The 19,086-nt window shown below is 43.3% G+C and overlaps 1 protein-coding gene across 1 annotated transcript in view; it reads right to left on the bottom strand.

Annotated features, from left to right (window-relative positions):
• Positions 1 to 19,086, bottom strand: part of cpne4a (copine IVa) — a 116,875-nt gene that overhangs the window by 60,540 nt on the left and 37,249 nt on the right. The window contains exon 3 of the mRNA XM_033640977.2: positions 8,117 to 8,296. Within this exon, the coding sequence (XP_033496868.2) occupies positions 8,117 to 8,296 (180 nt within the window). The remainder of the gene's footprint in view (positions 1 to 8,116; positions 8,297 to 19,086) is intronic.

Here is a 19,086-nt window from a genome sequence, read left to right as displayed (position 1 = left end):
GCTGACAGCCTCTCACCCTCAACCAGAGCTACAGACAGCACCCTCTGCCTCAACATGGCAGCAGCTACACACTGATTACTGCAGGACACATAAATGGTGGATTGATTACATGGGAAGGTTCGTGTAAGGACGTGACGGGGTGGTTGCCTGAAGCAAGTGGGGTTTTTTTTACTCGTGGCATTCAATTAAAAAAAAAGGCAGTGCAGTGCGCCTTGTGTTTTGCAACCTGCAAAACACTTCCTGTGTGATCGGGGCTGAAGACTTTCCATGTAGGCGCATGGAAGGGCAGAGAGGCCCCAGAACAGAGCCACCAAATATAATACTGCAAATGGAAATAAAGTTTCCTTTGACTAAAGTGTCCCTGACTGAAATGAATATTTTTAATTTGCATGTAAAAGAAACTCCACCAGCTGTTTCTATAAATCATACTAACAGTCTTGAGTCATGTTTTATTTGAGGACAGATGTTGTTTATTTTGTTGGAAAACAACAGAACGACAAATAGGAATCAGTTTTTCTTTGATTCAGGTCAAACTCTTCACACTGACATCTCTTTTTGTTGAAATCCAGTCGTCCTGAGTGAAACAAACTGCAGAGTCAGCAGCCTTGAAAAGTAGCACTAAACACCGCTCCTCTTCCTCTTCCTCCTCCTGTGAGCCCGAACTGTCTGAGTGTTCCTGAGTGTTTCTTCCAGGCCTGTTAGCAGAAACCTCCGTCACTCCGTCAGCCATCTGGAAGGTGGAGGAGCTGGCAGCCGAGCCGAGCGACGTTGCTGGCAGAGACAAAGACGAGGAGATGAAGCCGAGGAGGAGGAGGTTTCTCCCGACTCTCCAACCGTCATCTGAGCGGATTGTTTCATCACAGGCTGCTGCTGCTCTTCTTCTGCTCTGCATGTTAAAACTCTTCCAGCACAGGAAGCTGAAAACGAGCCACAGCGTCGCTCCACCGTTTCACAGAAGCTCCCTGATAAGAAGCATTAACTCCAGTTTATAATGAGACCAACAGCAGATGGAGAAGAGGTCTGTTTCCTCGTCTCTGTCCATCAGGCTGTTAACCCTCCAAACACAAGACCAAACACACAGTGAACATTTGTTTATCTGTGAAGGCTGTTTCTTGTTTTTATTTTGTTTTAAATCCTGTTATTCTGTCTGGCGTACAGGAAGTCTGACATGAGATGATGTCATTGATTAATTATGTGTTTGAAGTCGATGCCACAATCCAACATTTTCTCACAAACATCAGCTCATAAACATTACTGGGGAAGTCCTCATACCAGTAACAACGTCACCATATTATAAATTTAATAATCAATACAAGTGTAATCCCATAACTCTTGATACCCAGTTTGATTAAACTATAATAAAACTATAAATCCCATGTAGTTACACATACACTCCTTTATTAAAAACAGTTTAATCAGTTTAAATTACATTTTATTTTTAATCCCTGACAATCTGCCCCGAGCACAAAGTACTCGTCTGTGTGGGCTCATGAGATTAATATGTGGCTGTTCTAATAAACTGTTTTCCTACAAAAGGTAAGGCACCAAAATTCGTACATATCCTTCGTAATCTCGAGCCAGTAATTCATGACCAACCCATGTATTTTGGAAGGCTGCAATCACGTGACGGATGCATTGACAGCAGTAAAGAGGGAAGCCGTCCCACAAAGAGGCGGGATGGAGTGGTGTATAGGTTCGAAAAAACAGGACTTTTCCCAAAGAGACCGGCGTTTGAATGATGTGAACTCCGAGTCATTTTAAGGTACGTCCTTATCAGAGAACTGGATCCTGAACTGAAATCAATGAAACAGCCATCAGGAGCAGTTTGGGGTTCAGTATCTTGCCCAAGGATACCTGGGAAGGGCACGACTTGTGGACTGGAGGAGCCGGGGATTGAACTTCCGCTGATCTTCTGATTAGTAGACGATTCAGTTGATCATGGGATCAACTCCTTGTAGTGAAATGAGTTTTTATCCTCTGATTTACAGACGTCTCTTTCACAAAGTCTCTTGGACAATGTCTTTTTTTGGCCCTATTGAATCATGTGACTGACCTGGACGTTGTAATTCTATTGTTTGGTCACAATGAAAACTAGGTTCAAGGCGCGCTTCCTGAGAAACACTTGTGTATCCTTCCAACACATCCTCACTGTGACCTCGTCACATGTCCGTTTGGTCATGGACTTTCCACGTCCACATATGACGTCCAAGGTACCCTGGGTGTGTTGGTTGTTGACGTTCTGGGACGCCGTGTCAACTTCAGCCTGTTACATGCATTGTCTGTTTTCAAAATACACTTCTGTTTTCACAGGAAATGTACAGTGTGCATATACTTTAACCATCGCAAGTTATTTACGACATAAACTGAACGAACAAGAAACGTAATAATGCAGGTCATCTTTAAGAGAGCAAAATGTTTCACCAACCAAACTCAGACGGCGGGCAACAGCTGGATGAATATGTAACGTACTCCATAAGGTAAGTCCTGCAAGGGTTGTGTGAATGTATGCAGAACTACCAAGTGTGCACCCTCGGTCGCGCTTAAGAAACAGAGGGAAGAGGGATAACAGTGAGGTTGAAATGAATGAGAGCGTGTGTGTGTGTGTGTGTGTGTGTGTGCGCTGCCCACAGTCAGTGAAAGAGCCGCTCCGTCACATCATCCCCCTCCTCCTGGAGGTTAGCGATGTGCGGGGCGGCTTCGTCGCAATCTCTTTCAAAATCAAAGCACTACGTCGGTACAACACCACAAATAGACACTTCTTTTCCTTCAACACACACACATGGTTGGGTTTAGGAAAAACGAACAGGGGCTGGCTTTACAGTGACCTCCCAGGTGAAAATCAGTGGTTGTTGGACCCAGCCGCCCTACTCGGACTTCCGCGTCTTAACTGTTGTTGTTGTCCCGCCCGCCTTTCTCCCTGACACTGCCATGCCGCCCAGCAATGCATCATGTCCACATGAAAGGTGACAGTGGTGACAGTGTCACTGAGCAAGCACCAGATTTTGACAACCTCGGAGTTTTTCTCCTAACCCTAACCACAGTAACTTTCTTTACTCTGTAACTTTATGTTAACTATGTAAATCTACGTTAAGTACGTGACATCATTCCTGGAGCGCCATTCTCGGAACCCATCGGCTGTATTCGGCGTCTGACTTCCGGCAGACGGCGATACAGCCTCTGGGGGCAGACCCCCGATTTTTTGGCATTCCGGTTTGATTTGGGCGGAGGAGGAGAATTTCTGTTTCAGACTTCCGTTCATATATAAGTAAATATGCTGAACCATTGCGATGGATTCAGAGTTTGCAGTGACACCAATTATGTTCCGCCTCGTTAGTTCACCGCACAGAGCGTTTAACCTGGCAACAACTGCAGCCGGCTCAAACGTGATTGGTCAATATCACGTGGACTACAAACAGCCTACAACCGGAAACCAGGGCTCTTCCGCTTTTCTTCCAGAGGCAAGATCTCTACATTCACTGAATGTAGAGTCTGTATATAGAGACTACTGGAGCGCTAACTCATAGGATATCATATGAACCATTGTATAAGGATATGTTGTTGTTGTTGTTGTTGTTCAGCACTTGTACATGGTGGGCTATTTGTCCCGCCCCTCCTCTGCTGTCATTGGACTGCTGGGTAGGAAGTGACTGTGCAAAGAGCAGAGTTTTAACCAAACTTGAACTTGTTCCAACTCTTGGTGACCACAAAAAAAAAAAACACCAAACGTGCAGAACAGACACTCAGCACCTCATCACACTGCTGGGGTTTGTGGCAGCAACCTGATCTCACTCCAAAGTCATCGAAAAACCAGCACTCAACGCAGTGTCAGGAGGAAACAGCAAGACAACAATGAAAGTCAAGGCAGTTAAGAACCACTGACTTTCACTCGGGAGTTCACTTTCTGTAAGATTGTAAAACCAAACCCTGTTCTCTGTTCCTAAACTCAGCCACGTGCTTTTGTTGCCTAAACCCAAACTGTACATTTCCTTGGACGTCAACGTGGACGTGGAAAGTCCATGACCAAATGTGGACATGTGACGAGGTCACAGTGAGGATGTGATGAAAAGCTGCTGCCAAGCCGCCTGATGGTGACCTCACACATTGTTGGTTTGAGTGTGCTTCACATGGGAACTGATGATAATAATGAAACAGCAGACGGTCTCTGAGGTAGTTGTTATTCTGCTTTTCTCTACAACAACACTGCGTCCTTGACCTGCACGGTGCAGAAATACAATATGAATACTTAATTAGTTTACTAATTAGTCCAAATGAGCGCTGACATTTCCTCTTCTCAATACGTGCACTTTTCTATATTGTTAAGTGATTTTTTTTTTCATTTGAGAGTCTATTATTTGTATTTCCACCAAACTCTGTAGGAAAAAAATCAAGAAACTCCAGAAGACGTGGAAACACTCTGAGTGCTGCAGGAAGAGGAAGAATAAATGTTCAGAGTTTTATTCTGTCACTTTGTTTTTTTCGTCTCTGTTGTGAATGTTGTGAGTAGCAGCCGGCGTGCTGACAGCCTCACTGATGTTCTCCCAGAGAACAAAGGCGATAATCTACATAAGCAGAGAAAGCTGATTGTGTTGGTATTGTCAGGAGAATATTTTCAGATTAGAATCTGTGTGTTGTGCTGCGTTCAAGCTGTAACGGAGCCTCTGATGCTGTTTTTATCTTCTTCAAAACACTCAGCTGCCGTCTGACGAAAAAACACACCAGTGTTTCCAACAAAAAGCTCGAAGAGACGGAAATAAAAGTTTCTTTCTGGTTTAAAGCGATTTTGTGAAGTTTTGGTCAATTAACAGAAGCTTCATGACCACCAACCATTTACACTGTCAGCTCAGGTGACTGACAGCTGATGTTTACCTGCAACACACACACACACACACACACACTTCCTCTGACAGATCTCAGTCTCACTCTTCGGTTTTGTGACACTCATTTATTTTTGAACTTGTTTACTGCAGTTGATTCACTCTCTGACATATTTGTTTTATAATATCGGATTAATTAATATCAGAGAAGTTCTATTATACTTTGCTTACGTCTACACATTTTTAAGTTAAGTGTTAAATAAAATCTTTATAGAAGACAAGACATATTTTGTATGTTTGGTATATAACTCATATTTGTGTGACCCCTCAGCAAGACGGTCTGGTGAAACTTTTTGGCTCTTAAAAATCTGGTTCTGCTTTTAATAACTCACAAAGAAGGGCAGCGGTCCGATCATCTGGATTTGACTGTTTAATAACACTTTTTGTTTCCATTCAAGTTTTCAATTTGCATCCAAAATCCCATGAGAGAGAGCATTTGGAAATAACCACCCTGTCATCTTGTTCTTTCACGCTGTTAAGCTTTACACTTTGTTATAAGGTCAAAAATCTTTTTGGTTCCATTCCTGGCTCAGCAAACTTTCCTCTGAATTGCTTTGTCACATATTTGTTCCACCAGAAACACCGCCTGTTCGAGGCAGAAATGTTGCACCATTATGCTGCTGTTCAGCATTAAAGGTACAATCACAGAGTCAGGAGACAGCATTGTCACGCCTTCGAGGTGGCAGGACGGGACAAGTGTCAGGTTTTAATGACGGGTTATGTTTGCCAACCACCACTGGGAGATTTACAAAGCAGCTAACAGCAGTTAGCAGCTAACTCAAAGAAGAAAAACAGCTGAAAATGTCAGTAAAGTGGGGAGACAGTGAGGTGTGGGTGTTCCTTACCGCCAGAGGGCGAGATCAGCCGCCATATAACAGCGACGATAAATGATTGCCATCACTTTGTTATGCCGCTGTTATTGTTTAGAAAGTGTTGATTTGACGAAACTGAATGTTCATGTTAGTGTCTGTTGACAGGGTGAGGGGATCCTTTTGCTTTAGATGGTCAGTTGACCATTAGACTGAAGTGGAACCAGTAGCTTCCTGGAAGGACGTCAATCTACAACCCGATGGATGTTTTATAAAGTGATCAGCACAGCTTCAATGTTCAGAGGACGTCCAAACTTTTGTTGTGACACAGAGGCTGAAAACAAACCACTTGAGGATTTGAATCATGTTCCCCCAAAGAACGGTGTAAACATTTCAAACATACACTCTGAAACGACCCTTTGATTTCAGAATTTGATCCACTCAGCCCAATTACATGTGGAAAGTCTGACAGAGCTGTATGGTTTAATGATTTCATCCCCTTCATGTGTGAGGGAGCCAACAGGAAGTCAGCCAAGCAGCTCAAGAGAAGCGTGAAGAAGAAGCCTGCTGAGGCTTTATCAGCAACTTTTAGACGACTGAATGGGACGCCTTCTCTGCCATCATTTACACATTCATGGATCCTCCTGAATCTCAGCTTGTCATGTAAACCTGAGTATTAAGCGAGCTGATTGGTTGATTCAACTCCTGTCACGAGCAACATCAACATTATACTTAAAGATAGTTTCAAAGAAAACAGCCACACAAACATCTCTGAGTGACAGCTGCATGTTAAGATGCATGATGGAGCCTTTACAGCCCGTTTTCACTCCCAGCTGCTCAGTCAGTGGCTGTCTGCGTCAAATTCTGACACACAAGCACAATGGATCACTGAACCAACGCATTCTCATCCCATGTCATCACATATCACCCCTTAGTCTGTCGCCTTTCTGCATTTTTTCACGCTAGGTATCCTCCTGGGTCTGCTGTTGAGATTCCAGGACACCACAACCAATGCCGGGACATCAACAAGCACGTGGCTAGGTTCAGAAAACAACATCACAGTTTGGCTCTACATTTATACAGGAAGTGAACACATAAAAGTCTGAGGTTTGTTGGACCAAAAAGAACTGGTTGCCTAAATAACAGGAAACAGCAGCTTAAGTGACGGGAAGCACCTGATGTGTGTGTATGTGGGAAAACCTGTAGGAGCGTCACCTATTTGTGAACTGATACTGTCTGTTTGTCAACACTATAAATTGCCACGATGTTCCGATTCTTTAGCTTTCTCTTGCGATTAAAAGGTCCTCAAATGTTTATGCAACAACACCATTAAAATCACTAACAAAGCGGCAGTTTTTGACGATTTTAGAATGAGAACAGGCTGACTGAATGGGCCTACAGGGCACAGGCCCAAAGACCCAAAGTGTCAGGGGCCCCTGGGCTGCAAAATGTCACTCAAAGTGGCACATACTAACCAGGACGAGGCACAAAACAAACACAAGGAGACAAACTGCAAACTCTTACGGCTGCTATGAAACTGTGTCTACTTTGGGCAACAAAAAAGTTTGTCTCGGGTGCGTCGAAACTATGGACAAACAAAAGGACAAAAAAAAAGTCTATTTATTTAAGACATCGGTGCTAAAAGTGCAAAAAATAATAAAGAGTGAGTAAAAACAGCAGCAAACTTTTCAGTCCTTGATCATCATCAGTAATCACAAAGAGATGCACAACAGCAACCACCAGGAGCTACAAAATGACCACAGAGACGCACAACAACCACAGCAAAGTCTGTGTGTCTTTTGCCCATGTAGAAGAGGTGGTGGGGCCCTTTGCATATCTGTGCCCCATTGTCTCAATCCGTCTATGTGCACACAGCACACTTTAGAGTCTGTATGAGATGCACCAGGCTTTCAGCTAACTGATGTAAAGAGCAAGATAGTCGGCGTAGGGCAGAAAAGAGGGGCAGTGGATGGGTCAAACAAACACAGGACTTTCCCCCAGGACACCGCTGTTCATGTCCTGTTATTTTTTTTTTTTCATAATTTATATAGTTAACCCGCTGTACCTGAGCGTCCAAAACTGATGCCAGAGACACATTAAGCGTCATAGTTTGAAGCATGGGGCCGCTGACCAAGCTGCCGTATTTGACACGAGAACGTGTCGGCCTTCAACAGGTGCCGAGGTTAGTAAAGGTGTGTCTGGTTGGCCGTATATAGTTTCCTCGGATTGCAAAGTCAAGACTCTGCCTCTGATTGGCTCGCACTTGTTGCCTTGGTTGGTTGGCTTGGTTAGATTTAGGCATGAGCAGTGAGATTGGTTAGGATTAGGGTAAGGATGTGAGGGTGAGCCAATCAGAGGCAGAGTAAGGCAGACAGGAGCCGGTCATGCCTTTGCCATCCTCAGCAAAAAGGAACCTGTGTCCAGGTGACTCACCTGTCCCAGCGTGCACTCCACTGAGCCCAGGAAGTCGGCCTCCTTCAGGCCGTTGTGGCTGCTGTTGATGTCGTAGAGCTCGAGACGCAGACGCTGCACCTCTTCAAAATAAAAGTCCAATGTGAAGACCTTGGAGTAGGTGGGGTTCACACAGCTGCGAATCACCTCCGTCCGGTCCACCTGCAGGAGACACAGGACGAAACAACACGATGAAGGATTCAGATTTGAGTTTACACTGACAGACAACCATTCACTCACATTCAGTCAATGAATCGATGCCTTTACTGTCGTCACACAGCAGCACAACAAGATTAAGCGTCTCCAGTGGAAACATACAGAAAGTAACAGACAAGCAGACACAATAAATAAGTATAAAGCAGAGTAACTGATAAATCATTGCACAGTTGTGAAATACTGCACGTCTCCTACAGGCAATTTAGAGCCACCAATTAATCCAGCCTGCATGTCTTTGAGCTGTGGGAGGACGCTGGAGAAAATCCAACAGTTTACTGCAACATATAAAGCTTTACTGAGGTTTTGAACGCAGGACTGAATACTTCCTCCGTCACTGCTGTTAACAGACAGATGGCGTTCAGGCTGGAGCTCCTCCACAACATTTCATTAAAGTGCTTTTAATTGGATCGCTAAAGTTTGTCTGAATTGGCTGAAAAGACGTCCAACATGGACACCTGACGTCCTGCTAATCCTCCCGCTGACCCTGCTGGACGTCTTCCTCGATATTCACTCAGTTGTTAGACTTTCTGTGTTTGTGTGAAGACGTCTGTTGGAGTGTGTTGGCTCAGAGAGGAAGCACAAGAAGAAGTCTGGCAGCTGAAAGCAGGAATCCTGCGGCGGGTTTTATCTGCTGCGTGTGAGCCTTTTAATTTCTATACAGTACAGGCCAAAAGTTTGGACACACCTTCTCATTCAATGCGTTTTCTTTATTTTCATGACTATTTACATTGTAGATTCTCACTGAAGGCATCAAAACTATGAATGAACACATGTGGAGTTATGTACTTAACAAAAAAAGGTGAAATAACTGAAAACATGTTTTATATTCTAGTTTCTTCAAAATAGCCACCCTTTGCTCTGATTACTGCTTTGCACACTCTTGGCATTCTCTCCATGAGCTTCAAGAGGTAGTCACCTGAAATGGTTTTCCAACAGTCTTGAAGGAGTTCCCAGAGGTGTTTAGCACTTGTTGGCCCCTTTGCCTTCACTCTGCGGTCCAGCTCACCCCAAACCATCTCGATTGGGTTCAGGTCCGGTGACTGTGGAGGCCAGGTCATCTGCCGCAGCACTCCATCACTCTCCTTCTTGGTCAAATAGCCCTTACACAGCCTGGAGGTGTGTTTGGGGTCATTGTCCTGTTGAAAAATAAATGATCGTCCAACTAAACGCAAACCGGATGGGATGGCATGTCGCTGCAGGATGCTGTGGTAGCCATGCTGGTTCAGTGTGCCTTCAATTTTGAATAAATCCCCAACAGTGTCACCAGCAAAACACCCCCACACCATCACACCTCCTCCTCCATGCTTCACAGTGGGAACCAGGCATGTGGAATCCATCCGTTCACCTTTTCTGCGTCTCACAAAGACACGGCGGTTGGAACCAAAGATCTCAAATTTGGACTCATCAGACCAAAGCACAGATTTCCACTGGTCTAATGTCCATTCCTTGTGTTTCTTGGCCCAAACAAATCTCTTCTGCTTGTTGCCTCTCCTTAGCAGTGGTTTCCTAGCAGCTATTTGACCATGAAGGCCTGATTGGCGCAGTCTCCTCTTAACAGTTGTTCTAGAGATGGGTCTGCTGCTAGAACTCTGTGTGGCATTCATCTGGTCTCTGATCTGAGCTGCTGTTAACTTGCCATTTCTGAGGCTGGTGACTCGGATGAACTTATCCTCAGAAGCAGAGGTGACTCTTGGTCTTCCTTTCCTGGGTCGGTCCTCATGTGTGCCAGTTTGGTTGTAGCGCTTGATGGTTTTTGCGACTCCACTTGGGGACACATTTAAAGTTTTTGCAATTTTCCGGACTGACTGACCTTCATTTCTTAAAGTAATGATGGCCACTGGTTTTTCTTTAGTTAGCTGATTGGTTCTTGCCATAATATGAATTTTAACAGTTGTCCAATAGGGCTGTCGGCTGTGTATTAACCTGACTTCTGCACAACACAACTGATGGTCCCAACCCCATTGATAAAGCAAGAAATTCCACTAATTAACCCTGATAAGGCACACCTGTGAAGTGGAAACCATTTCAGGTGACTACCTCTTGAAGCTCATGGAGAGAATGCCAAGAGTGTGCAAAGCAGTAATCAGAGCAAAGGGTGGCTATTTTGAAGAAACTAGAATATAAAACATGTTTTCAGTTATTTCACCTTTTTTTGTTAAGTACATAACTCCACATGTGTTCATTCATAGTTTTGATGCCTTCAGTGAGAATCTACAATGTAAATAGTCATGAAAATAAAGAAAACGCATTGAATGAGAAGGTGTGTCCAAACTTTTGGCCTGTACTGTATATATGTCATATACTGAGATCCATAACTGACCCGACAACAGGAGTTTTGAACACATCATTATTAATGCATGAAGGTTTTTCTGAATCATTCCAGGTGAACTTTGTACATTGACGGTGTTTTTGAAAATCTAAATTTAAACCCAAGTCCTGAACCTGCAGAGTGACTCGAGCTTTGTTTAAAGTTTCATCAAAGTGTTGAGACCAAGTTTACATAAAGGAAGATATTACACCTTAAGTTCCTGCCATGTCTGTGAATACTGATCAGGGAAATGTGTTCAGATGTTAATGACCAAGTCTTTCTGCAGAAATAAGACAGTGGAAACAGACAGTGGACGCTGGGCTTAATTTCACAATGACGCCGTCCAGATACGCAGTGTGGAGTGGTGATGAGCTAGCCAAGGGAAACATGTCTCTACAGTCATGTATCAAAGGCTTTGGAGGAAGATGGTTGGGGAGTGTGTTTTCGTTTAATCACACATTTTTAATTTGTGAGCTGAATGTTGAACTTTGCCAAAATTTAAGGAATGAGAAATAAAAAATGACAGAGGCAAGTGTCCAGACATGAATGAAGTATAAATCAGAGTTCGGACATGATTTGAAAACCACAGAGACGCAGCAGCAGATGTTTCTGTATCTTCAGGTTCAGACTTTAAACTGAGAGCTGATGAGGTACAAACATGCTGAGTGATCCCTGCAGTCTCCGTCCTGTGTGTTTATCTCCTCTCTCTGTGCCTCTGTGTGACTCCCAGCCTTCAGCAGGTGTATCATTATTTCCTCCGGAGGATCCTTAATGTTTCACCTGATGATCAGCAGAGCAGCTCAGACTCAGCAGCTCATTGTGTGCTGTGCAGAGAAGCCTGCAGCTCACAGGCTCTCAGAGTCCACCTCAGTGTGAACTTCACTTTTTAACGAGTCTGAAGGGAGAGGCGACGGCGACGAGCAGCTTTCTGCTGTCTCTGCTTCAGCAACAGCAACAGCAACAGAGCGACAGCGACAGGACTCAGGAGGAAACAGCTCGTTTAACACATAAAAACAAACTGTTTGACTGAAGAAACTGAAGCTGCCAACAGACCTGCAGACTGTCATCAATACCACACACCAACATCCTCTGTATGCTGCTGAGCAGGACTGAAGTCTGGCATTTTCTCAACATGACACACTCATGTACTTCCTGTTTAGTACCAGAAAAAAACTTCAAAGATCAGCCCAGTCACTGCGACAAAATATTGGTGTTGTGTGTTTCTTCAGCCACAGATACGTTTGTATGTTTCATACGTATCATATCAACCTTTCTTATGAGCTGACTTTGTCATCAGCAGGCGGAGGAGGTGGTGGACGGCGTGTCACCCCGGCGAGGCATCTCAGACCAACAAGCAACACAACAGGCTGTGACTTAGTGACTCATCGCTGTGTTTCCAGCAGCTTATTAAGCACCAAATGTGGGTGTCATTCATGTTTAATCTGTTTCCTGTTTCATTTTGTAGATTCTCTCCTCTTGTGTCATGTCTGGTTTTACTTCCTGTCTTTATGTGTTTTCCCGCCTGTTTTCTGTCACACCTGTCTCGTTAGTCCTTCCCTGTTCCCAGAGTCTTCCCTTCACACCTGTTGTTGCTCCACCCTAGTTTCCCCTCCACACCCTCGTTGAGGACAGTCCTCATTGTCCTCCTCCAGCTGTGTGTCGTTCTTGTGATTAGTCTTCTGTGTATATACCTGTGTGTTTCTTCATCTGTGTTCATCGTGTCATTTCCTACTCTGTTTCCTGCCGCTGGTCTTGTGTGTTTCGTTTTGGAATTCTCCCCAGAGTTCATCCCTGTGTTCCTCGTGTTATCCTGGTTGTTTTTTCAGTTTAGTTTTGGTTCTTCTTTTCTCTTAGACCTTTAATTACCTGCCTGTCTGGATGTTTTTTATCAGCATTAAAGCTCTCCTTTTGGTTAAACCTTCAACCTGCCTGCTGCTCTGCATCTGGGTCCTTCACCAACTGTTACATGACAGTTTTTCACAGAGACATTGCGGTGTTTCCGACAGGGATCGTGCTCCCAAAGCTGCATCTTATAAGCTAAACATGTTCTTTTCTTTAACCCTATAGTGGTTTTTGTGCCTAAATCTAACCACACATAAATCACAGCTCTGCTGACACTTAAAGTTTCAACGTAACGCAACATGATAACATGCAAATGTAACTTATTCATAGTTTGCAAAAACGTATGTCGACATTTTTCTGGTTTATATCATAAAGTCTTCATGTGTTTTGTGCGTAAAAATCTGAATTTGTAAAATAAGTAAAGCTGTCGGATTGTTCGGCCTCCAGGGTCAGGGTTTGTTTTTTTAGTTTGACATGCACTCTGACCCAGAACAGGAAGTCGGCCATTTTAGTTTCAGTGTGCAGCTACATTTCTGCTGAATGGTCTCAATAACCATCTGCTGCAATCCTCTGTTTTTGCCTCTGAAAGCAGCGTTTGTAAGTATTAGTTTATCACAGAACATAGAACAGGATCTGAAAAGTATTTTTTTTTTAAGTTTATTTCATAAAGCTTCATTTCTGTACATTAGCAAATTATTAGTTCAACCACACGCCATGAATACTGTCCCTGAATCATAACACAACCTGTTAGAGGTATCCACAATATGTCGATACATGTATGTTGATGTTAATTGTCCTTTTTGACGATAAACATTTGATGTCAGACTTTAGAGACGTTAGAGAAGACTTTAAGTTTGTTAACAGGTTCTGTTTTTTTCTGCTCTAGCATCAGTGTATCAAGTAGCTGCTGCACTGTACACGTGAAGCATTATGCTACAGATACAGAGCAGCTATGTGGCGTTCATACTGCAGCATATGATGTCATTATGCATTTTGCTGATGATATTTAGGAGCCGGGCGGCTCTGCTGACAGTCCCTCTCTCTCGTATTTGCCAATATTCTCCTTCTCCTTCCCCGAGCATGAAAATAAAGCAAACTTGGCACACAGGTCCAGTCCCATGCTAAAGTTCCTCAGTGGAAATTGGGGGCCAGTAGTCCTGATGGTGGCGCTACAGTGACTGATTAAAGTTCAAAACTTTGTGAAACAATAACACCGCAGGCTGCTGAGATCAGGTTGGAAAGGACAGCTTATTTCGTCGGGTCTGACGCTGAAAGTCACTGACCAGGCGCCGGATATTGGCGACTTTGGAGTGAGACCGGGTTGGAGTTCAAGTCCTGGGTGGTGCAGATTAAACATGCTGGTGCCTCCTCAGACGTGGTGCTGTGTGGGGTAGAAACACGTGATTTATTTCAAGGTATAATGATGTTTTTGGCCTGGAAAGTTCTGCTGAAGGATCTTCATTGATTTGACTTCTTCTTCTTTTCTTTTCATTCTTCCTCCTCCCTTTCTGACCACTTCTCTATCGGTAGCTTAGCTATCAGGCTTTACACACAGTTTGGTATCCCAGCACAGGAAGCTCTACTGGATCACAGTTAGCCTTTGGAGTCAGAGGTTGTCAGTTCAAGTCCTTCGTGATGCAGAATAGTATCTTGATGTCTTGTGCTGTGTGGGTCAGAGACATATTTTCAGGTTTAATATTACTGGTCCAGAAGGTTCTACTGATGGAACATTTGTCTTCCTCTTCTTCTTCCTTAAACTCCCTGTCTTCTTCTCTCTCCCTTTTTTTTAACACTTTTCCATATGTATAACTTATCGATTCTTTGCAGTTCCCATGGCCTGGTCGTTTTACTGTTGTTTGTTTTAGAAATATATTGCAGTTTCTTTAAGCTAGATCAGGCCAGACCTCTTCTTCTTCTTGCTCCTCAAAGTACCCGGCCTCAACCCAATGCTGTGCAGCAGCTATAATTTTGGGGATGACACGCAGAAAAGAGCTACAGGTGGGAATCTAACCTGGACTGCTGCAAAGGAATTAGCCTACATGGGGCTGACATCTACTCATTGAGACTGCCCCATATTTTTTTTGTTTATGTTCTCCAGTTTCACTCATATTCATATATACATGAGGGTGACGCCTGTAAAGCATCAGGAGCTTGGGCGCTGTATCCTGACTCCTGTGTTCATTTGAATGGAGTTTGAGTTACTGCTCGAATGTGTGCCAATGCAGTGGCATGAAAAGAAAATACTCAAGCACCTCAAATTTGTACTTAAGTGCAGAACTCGAGTAAATGTGCTTAGTTACATTCCAGCCCTGCAGTGAGCTGCCTGTAACAGACAGATGAGTTACAGAAACACAATGTGACTCTTCTTGTTTCCGCCCTGCTCTTCTCACTGCGTCTCTTTTTGTCTCTGTTTCACAACTTCTCTAAAGAAGCTTCAACAGCAGATATAATAATGTCCTAAATGCACATTCATATGTTTGTATGTGTGAGTGAGAGCGGAGGATTGTGGGGGCTGTGTGAAGCTCTGCAGTGAGGTGTGAAGACTCGCAGCTAAAGTCGGATATTAATTAGATCTTTAATGACGAGAAAAATCACGGACGCTCTCACAGATATTTAATACAAATGTTCTGATGTGAAATATTTATGACCTTCATCAGAGTTTCACTTTCATGTCGATGTTAGATCAAAATGTATGTTTGAGTGAAATGTATGGTCGTGAGAGAAGAGTGAGCGTATGTGTGAGAGGACAGGGGGAGGAAGAGGAGGAGGAGGAAGAGGAGGAGGAGAGACAGCTTTAAAAGGATTCTGAAACACTGTCTGAAGGTCAGCCTTCACGTGGAGACAGCTGGAGACAAAAGGACAGAGCTGTTCTCAGGTCTGATTCTTTGACTTGTTTGATAGTCAGAAAAAAACCATGATGTCCAAACAAAGACACAAATGTGATTCTGTGACACAAATCCAGATTAAAGTCCTCCCGTGTTCTTCTTCTTTTGTTCAAGTAAACAAAAGTCTTAATGTGAATCTTTGAGCTCTAACAAATCTGCTGGATGGATTTCTTTTCCTCTCAAAGCTGATTTTTGGAATACGAGCCTCATTTCCACACCCACAGTTTGCCACAAATAGATGCAGAAACACCCTTAAACATGAGTTTGCATATTGACACTTGAGTCCCAAAGAAGAAGATCAGTTTCAACAACGCATTGACAAAGTTCTCCAACGGTGCCGGAGCAGCCGTCATTACACACGGCCGTGGATATCTGTAGCGTCCTTACCACTTATTCATCACGTTTCTGAAAACCATCGTTGCAGTTCGATTATTATGATTATCAAACATCAGAGGGATGATCAGTGATTTATTTATAGAGCTCATGTGGAAACAAAGAGAATAAAGTCACATGATCACTAACAGGGAGAGGAATACATATAATGATTTCATCACTCATAAATCATTTAAAGTTACTTTTATAGATGTGCCTTTGATATTTTTCAGAAAACTGCAGCAAAAAAAATAACACAATCAGTGACAATGTTAAATCCATCTCTTAATTTATATTTAATATCACCTGCAAATATTTCAGCTAACGCCGTGTGTACGCCTGGTCTGAAACATGTGTGAGCTGTGCACATTGTTAGAGCATGTTCTTCCTTTATAAACACCAGTTTATGTGTGGGTGCGTGCACATCATTTATGCATCTGTCCCCTGGTCTGAGGCAGTCAAACAGTCCCTGTTGGAAAAGCTGCCAAAACAATCCTTTTTCATGGCACTATCCCCGCCGGGAAAACGGCAACAGGTTGCCAAACACCCACATTTGGTGACTATAAAGCTGCTGGAAACACAGCAATGACTCGCTAAAAAACTTTTGGTTTTGTTGTTCGTTGGTCTGCAGCTTCTAAGATGTCTCACCAAGGAGACATCCACCATCCCCTCCACCTCCAGGTGACAAAGTCAGCTCAACGTCAACAGCAATTTAGAAACACAAACATGATGTGTAATGTATAAAGTATCTGATTTGCAGAAATGTACAATGCCAACATTTTCCTCTGGTGACGGGTGGGCGAAAGATGTGTTTCTGAGGTCACAGTGACCTTTGACCACCAAAATCTAATCAGGTCATCTCTGAGTCCGAGTGTTGGTTTGTGCAAAATTTAGGGCTGCTTGATTATGAAAAAATCATAATAATAATTAAAAAAAAAGAAATCATGATTATTTTGGTCAAAACTGAAATCACGATCATGCAAACGATTATGTGGCGCACGTGATGACTTATTTACACGACAGCATGTCATTTCTGTGTCTACATGGTCGCACGTTTACAATTCTCCTCTGCTCTCTGTATCACACACGGCAGAGTTTGGCCCCGATGCGCGCGCACACACACACACACACACACACACACACACACACACACACACACAGACCAACCTCTCTCGCTCTCCCTCTGCCATTTTCTGCACGCTGTTTTTGAAATCTTCCGTGATCACCTGCCACTCGCATTATTCGTAGTTCACCTACTTGACTGGCTCGTGAAGTGAATAGAGAGGAGAGGAGAGGACAGGAGAACATTTACCCTCAATTTCATTAATTTTGAAATCGTTTGACCTCAAAATCGTAATCGCGATTACCAGACGATTAATTGCAAAGCTTTAGCCAAATCTGAAGAAATTTCTTCACGTCATTTCTGTGTATCATAACACTGCAAGAAGTGGCTTGTGGTGTTGGTGTCCTGACGCTGGTATGTGACGACTTTGTAATGACAACAGGCTGGTTTTGCCAACGTACTCGACCAAGCACGGCCCCTAACTACGGTGGTCAATGCAAAAATGCGAGTGTCTCTATCTAGAGCCAGTGTTTGGTTTGTCCATTCTGGGCTACTGTAGAAACATGGCGGTGCAACATGGTGATCTCCGTAGACAAGAACCCACTTCCTATGTAGATATAAGCAGCTCATTCTAAGGTATATATATATATATAAAAAAAGGTTTCTTATTTAAGGTGATTAAACACTAAAGAAAACATACTTATTATATATATATATATATATATATATATATATATATATATATATATATCGCCCTAAATCTCACACTGGACCTTTAGAATATCCGATTTTGGGGGTGCAATCCCGGCTGAAAACGCAGCAATTTCTCTTTAAAAAAAACAATTGCTTTTCATAGCACTGTTACCAGTGGAAGAACAGCAATGTGTTGCTTAAATACACCAACATTTTGGGACTAAAAAAAACGCTGGAACAAAAATTAAACTGGTTTTATTGTTTGTTGGTCTTGAACACTGGTCTGCAGCTCGGCAGGCATCTCACCAAGGTGACACGCCATCCACCATCTCCTCCACCTCCTGGTGACAAAGTCAGCTCAGATACTACGTCACTTTAGAAACACAAACATGATGTCCGTGGTTTGTAGAAATGTTCAATGTCAACATTTTCCTCTGGTGGCTGGGGTGGGCCAAAAACATATTTGTGAGGTCACAGTGACCTTTGACCAGCAAAGTCTAATCAGATATCGCTGAGTCAAAGTGTCATTTTGTGCAAAATATGAAGAAATTCCTTCAAGTCGTTCCTGAGATATCGTGTTTATGAGAATGAGACGGACAACCCGAGCACATAATGCCTCCGGCCACAGCTGTCACCGATGTAGAGGCATGAAAATGATATATAAATACAAATGATTTATAAATATAAATTAGCCAACACATCAGACTGTGGAGGCTGTTAGGCTTCTTTTATCCAAAGTCTTTATAGTAACTAAAGATTTCTGAGACTGTGAACAAATATCTGAATATGATGAGTTTAACTCTGCAGAAAAGGTGAAGTCACTTCAAAGCAGCACAAATAAATCAGCCAGCAGTTGAATCTTTATATTTAACTGTACAGAAATTTATTTGTACAGACACACAGAGCACAGGATGTCAGTGCTGCATGTCTCCTCTCTGTAATTGGCTGACGGACGTTTGATCCAATAAAGCCTGAAAATCAGAGTCACTGATGAGTCCTGAAATCAGATCTGAGACGAGCTGACAGACTCAGAAGCATCTTCCTAATCCAGATCTGTTTGTCAGCATGAGACGAAGGACGAATCACGTGACTCCAACAGGAGAGAAACGTGTCATCAGCCCGAGTGAACTTTGACCTCCCGTCGCTTCATCACGTCACATCCAGGCCGATGTCAAGACAAACAACAGATCTGAAGCCGCTGACGGTGAAGTGAAGAATAAAGAATAAAGACAAGTGGAGATGAAAGTGGGACGAGAGGAAAATAAAAACGCACCATGACTAAGGAGAGAAGGAGAAGATGAAGGAAGAGAAGAAGCTTCGTCTGCTTCTCTCCAGCACCGAGCAAACAGCTAAAAATACATAAAGTGGGCCAACGGAAACCAGGTCTGACCAGTTCACACACACACACACACACACACACACACTCAAAATAACATCTGTAAAAATCACATCAGAAACAGTTGATACCAAACCTCGTTCACATATTTACTGTTGTATGAACTCCGACAGCGTCACGTCTCTGTGACCTCCACATCATCGACATTCAGACACTGCAGGACTTCACTGACTGTTA

This window comes from Epinephelus lanceolatus, chromosome 10 (genome assembly GCF_041903045.1).
Source record: "Epinephelus lanceolatus isolate andai-2023 chromosome 10, ASM4190304v1, whole genome shotgun sequence".
Lineage (NCBI taxonomy): Eukaryota > Metazoa > Chordata > Actinopteri > Perciformes > Serranidae > Epinephelus > Epinephelus lanceolatus.
The sequence above is the reverse complement of the archived record's forward strand: the minus strand, read 5'-3'. Positions and strand labels throughout refer to the sequence as shown.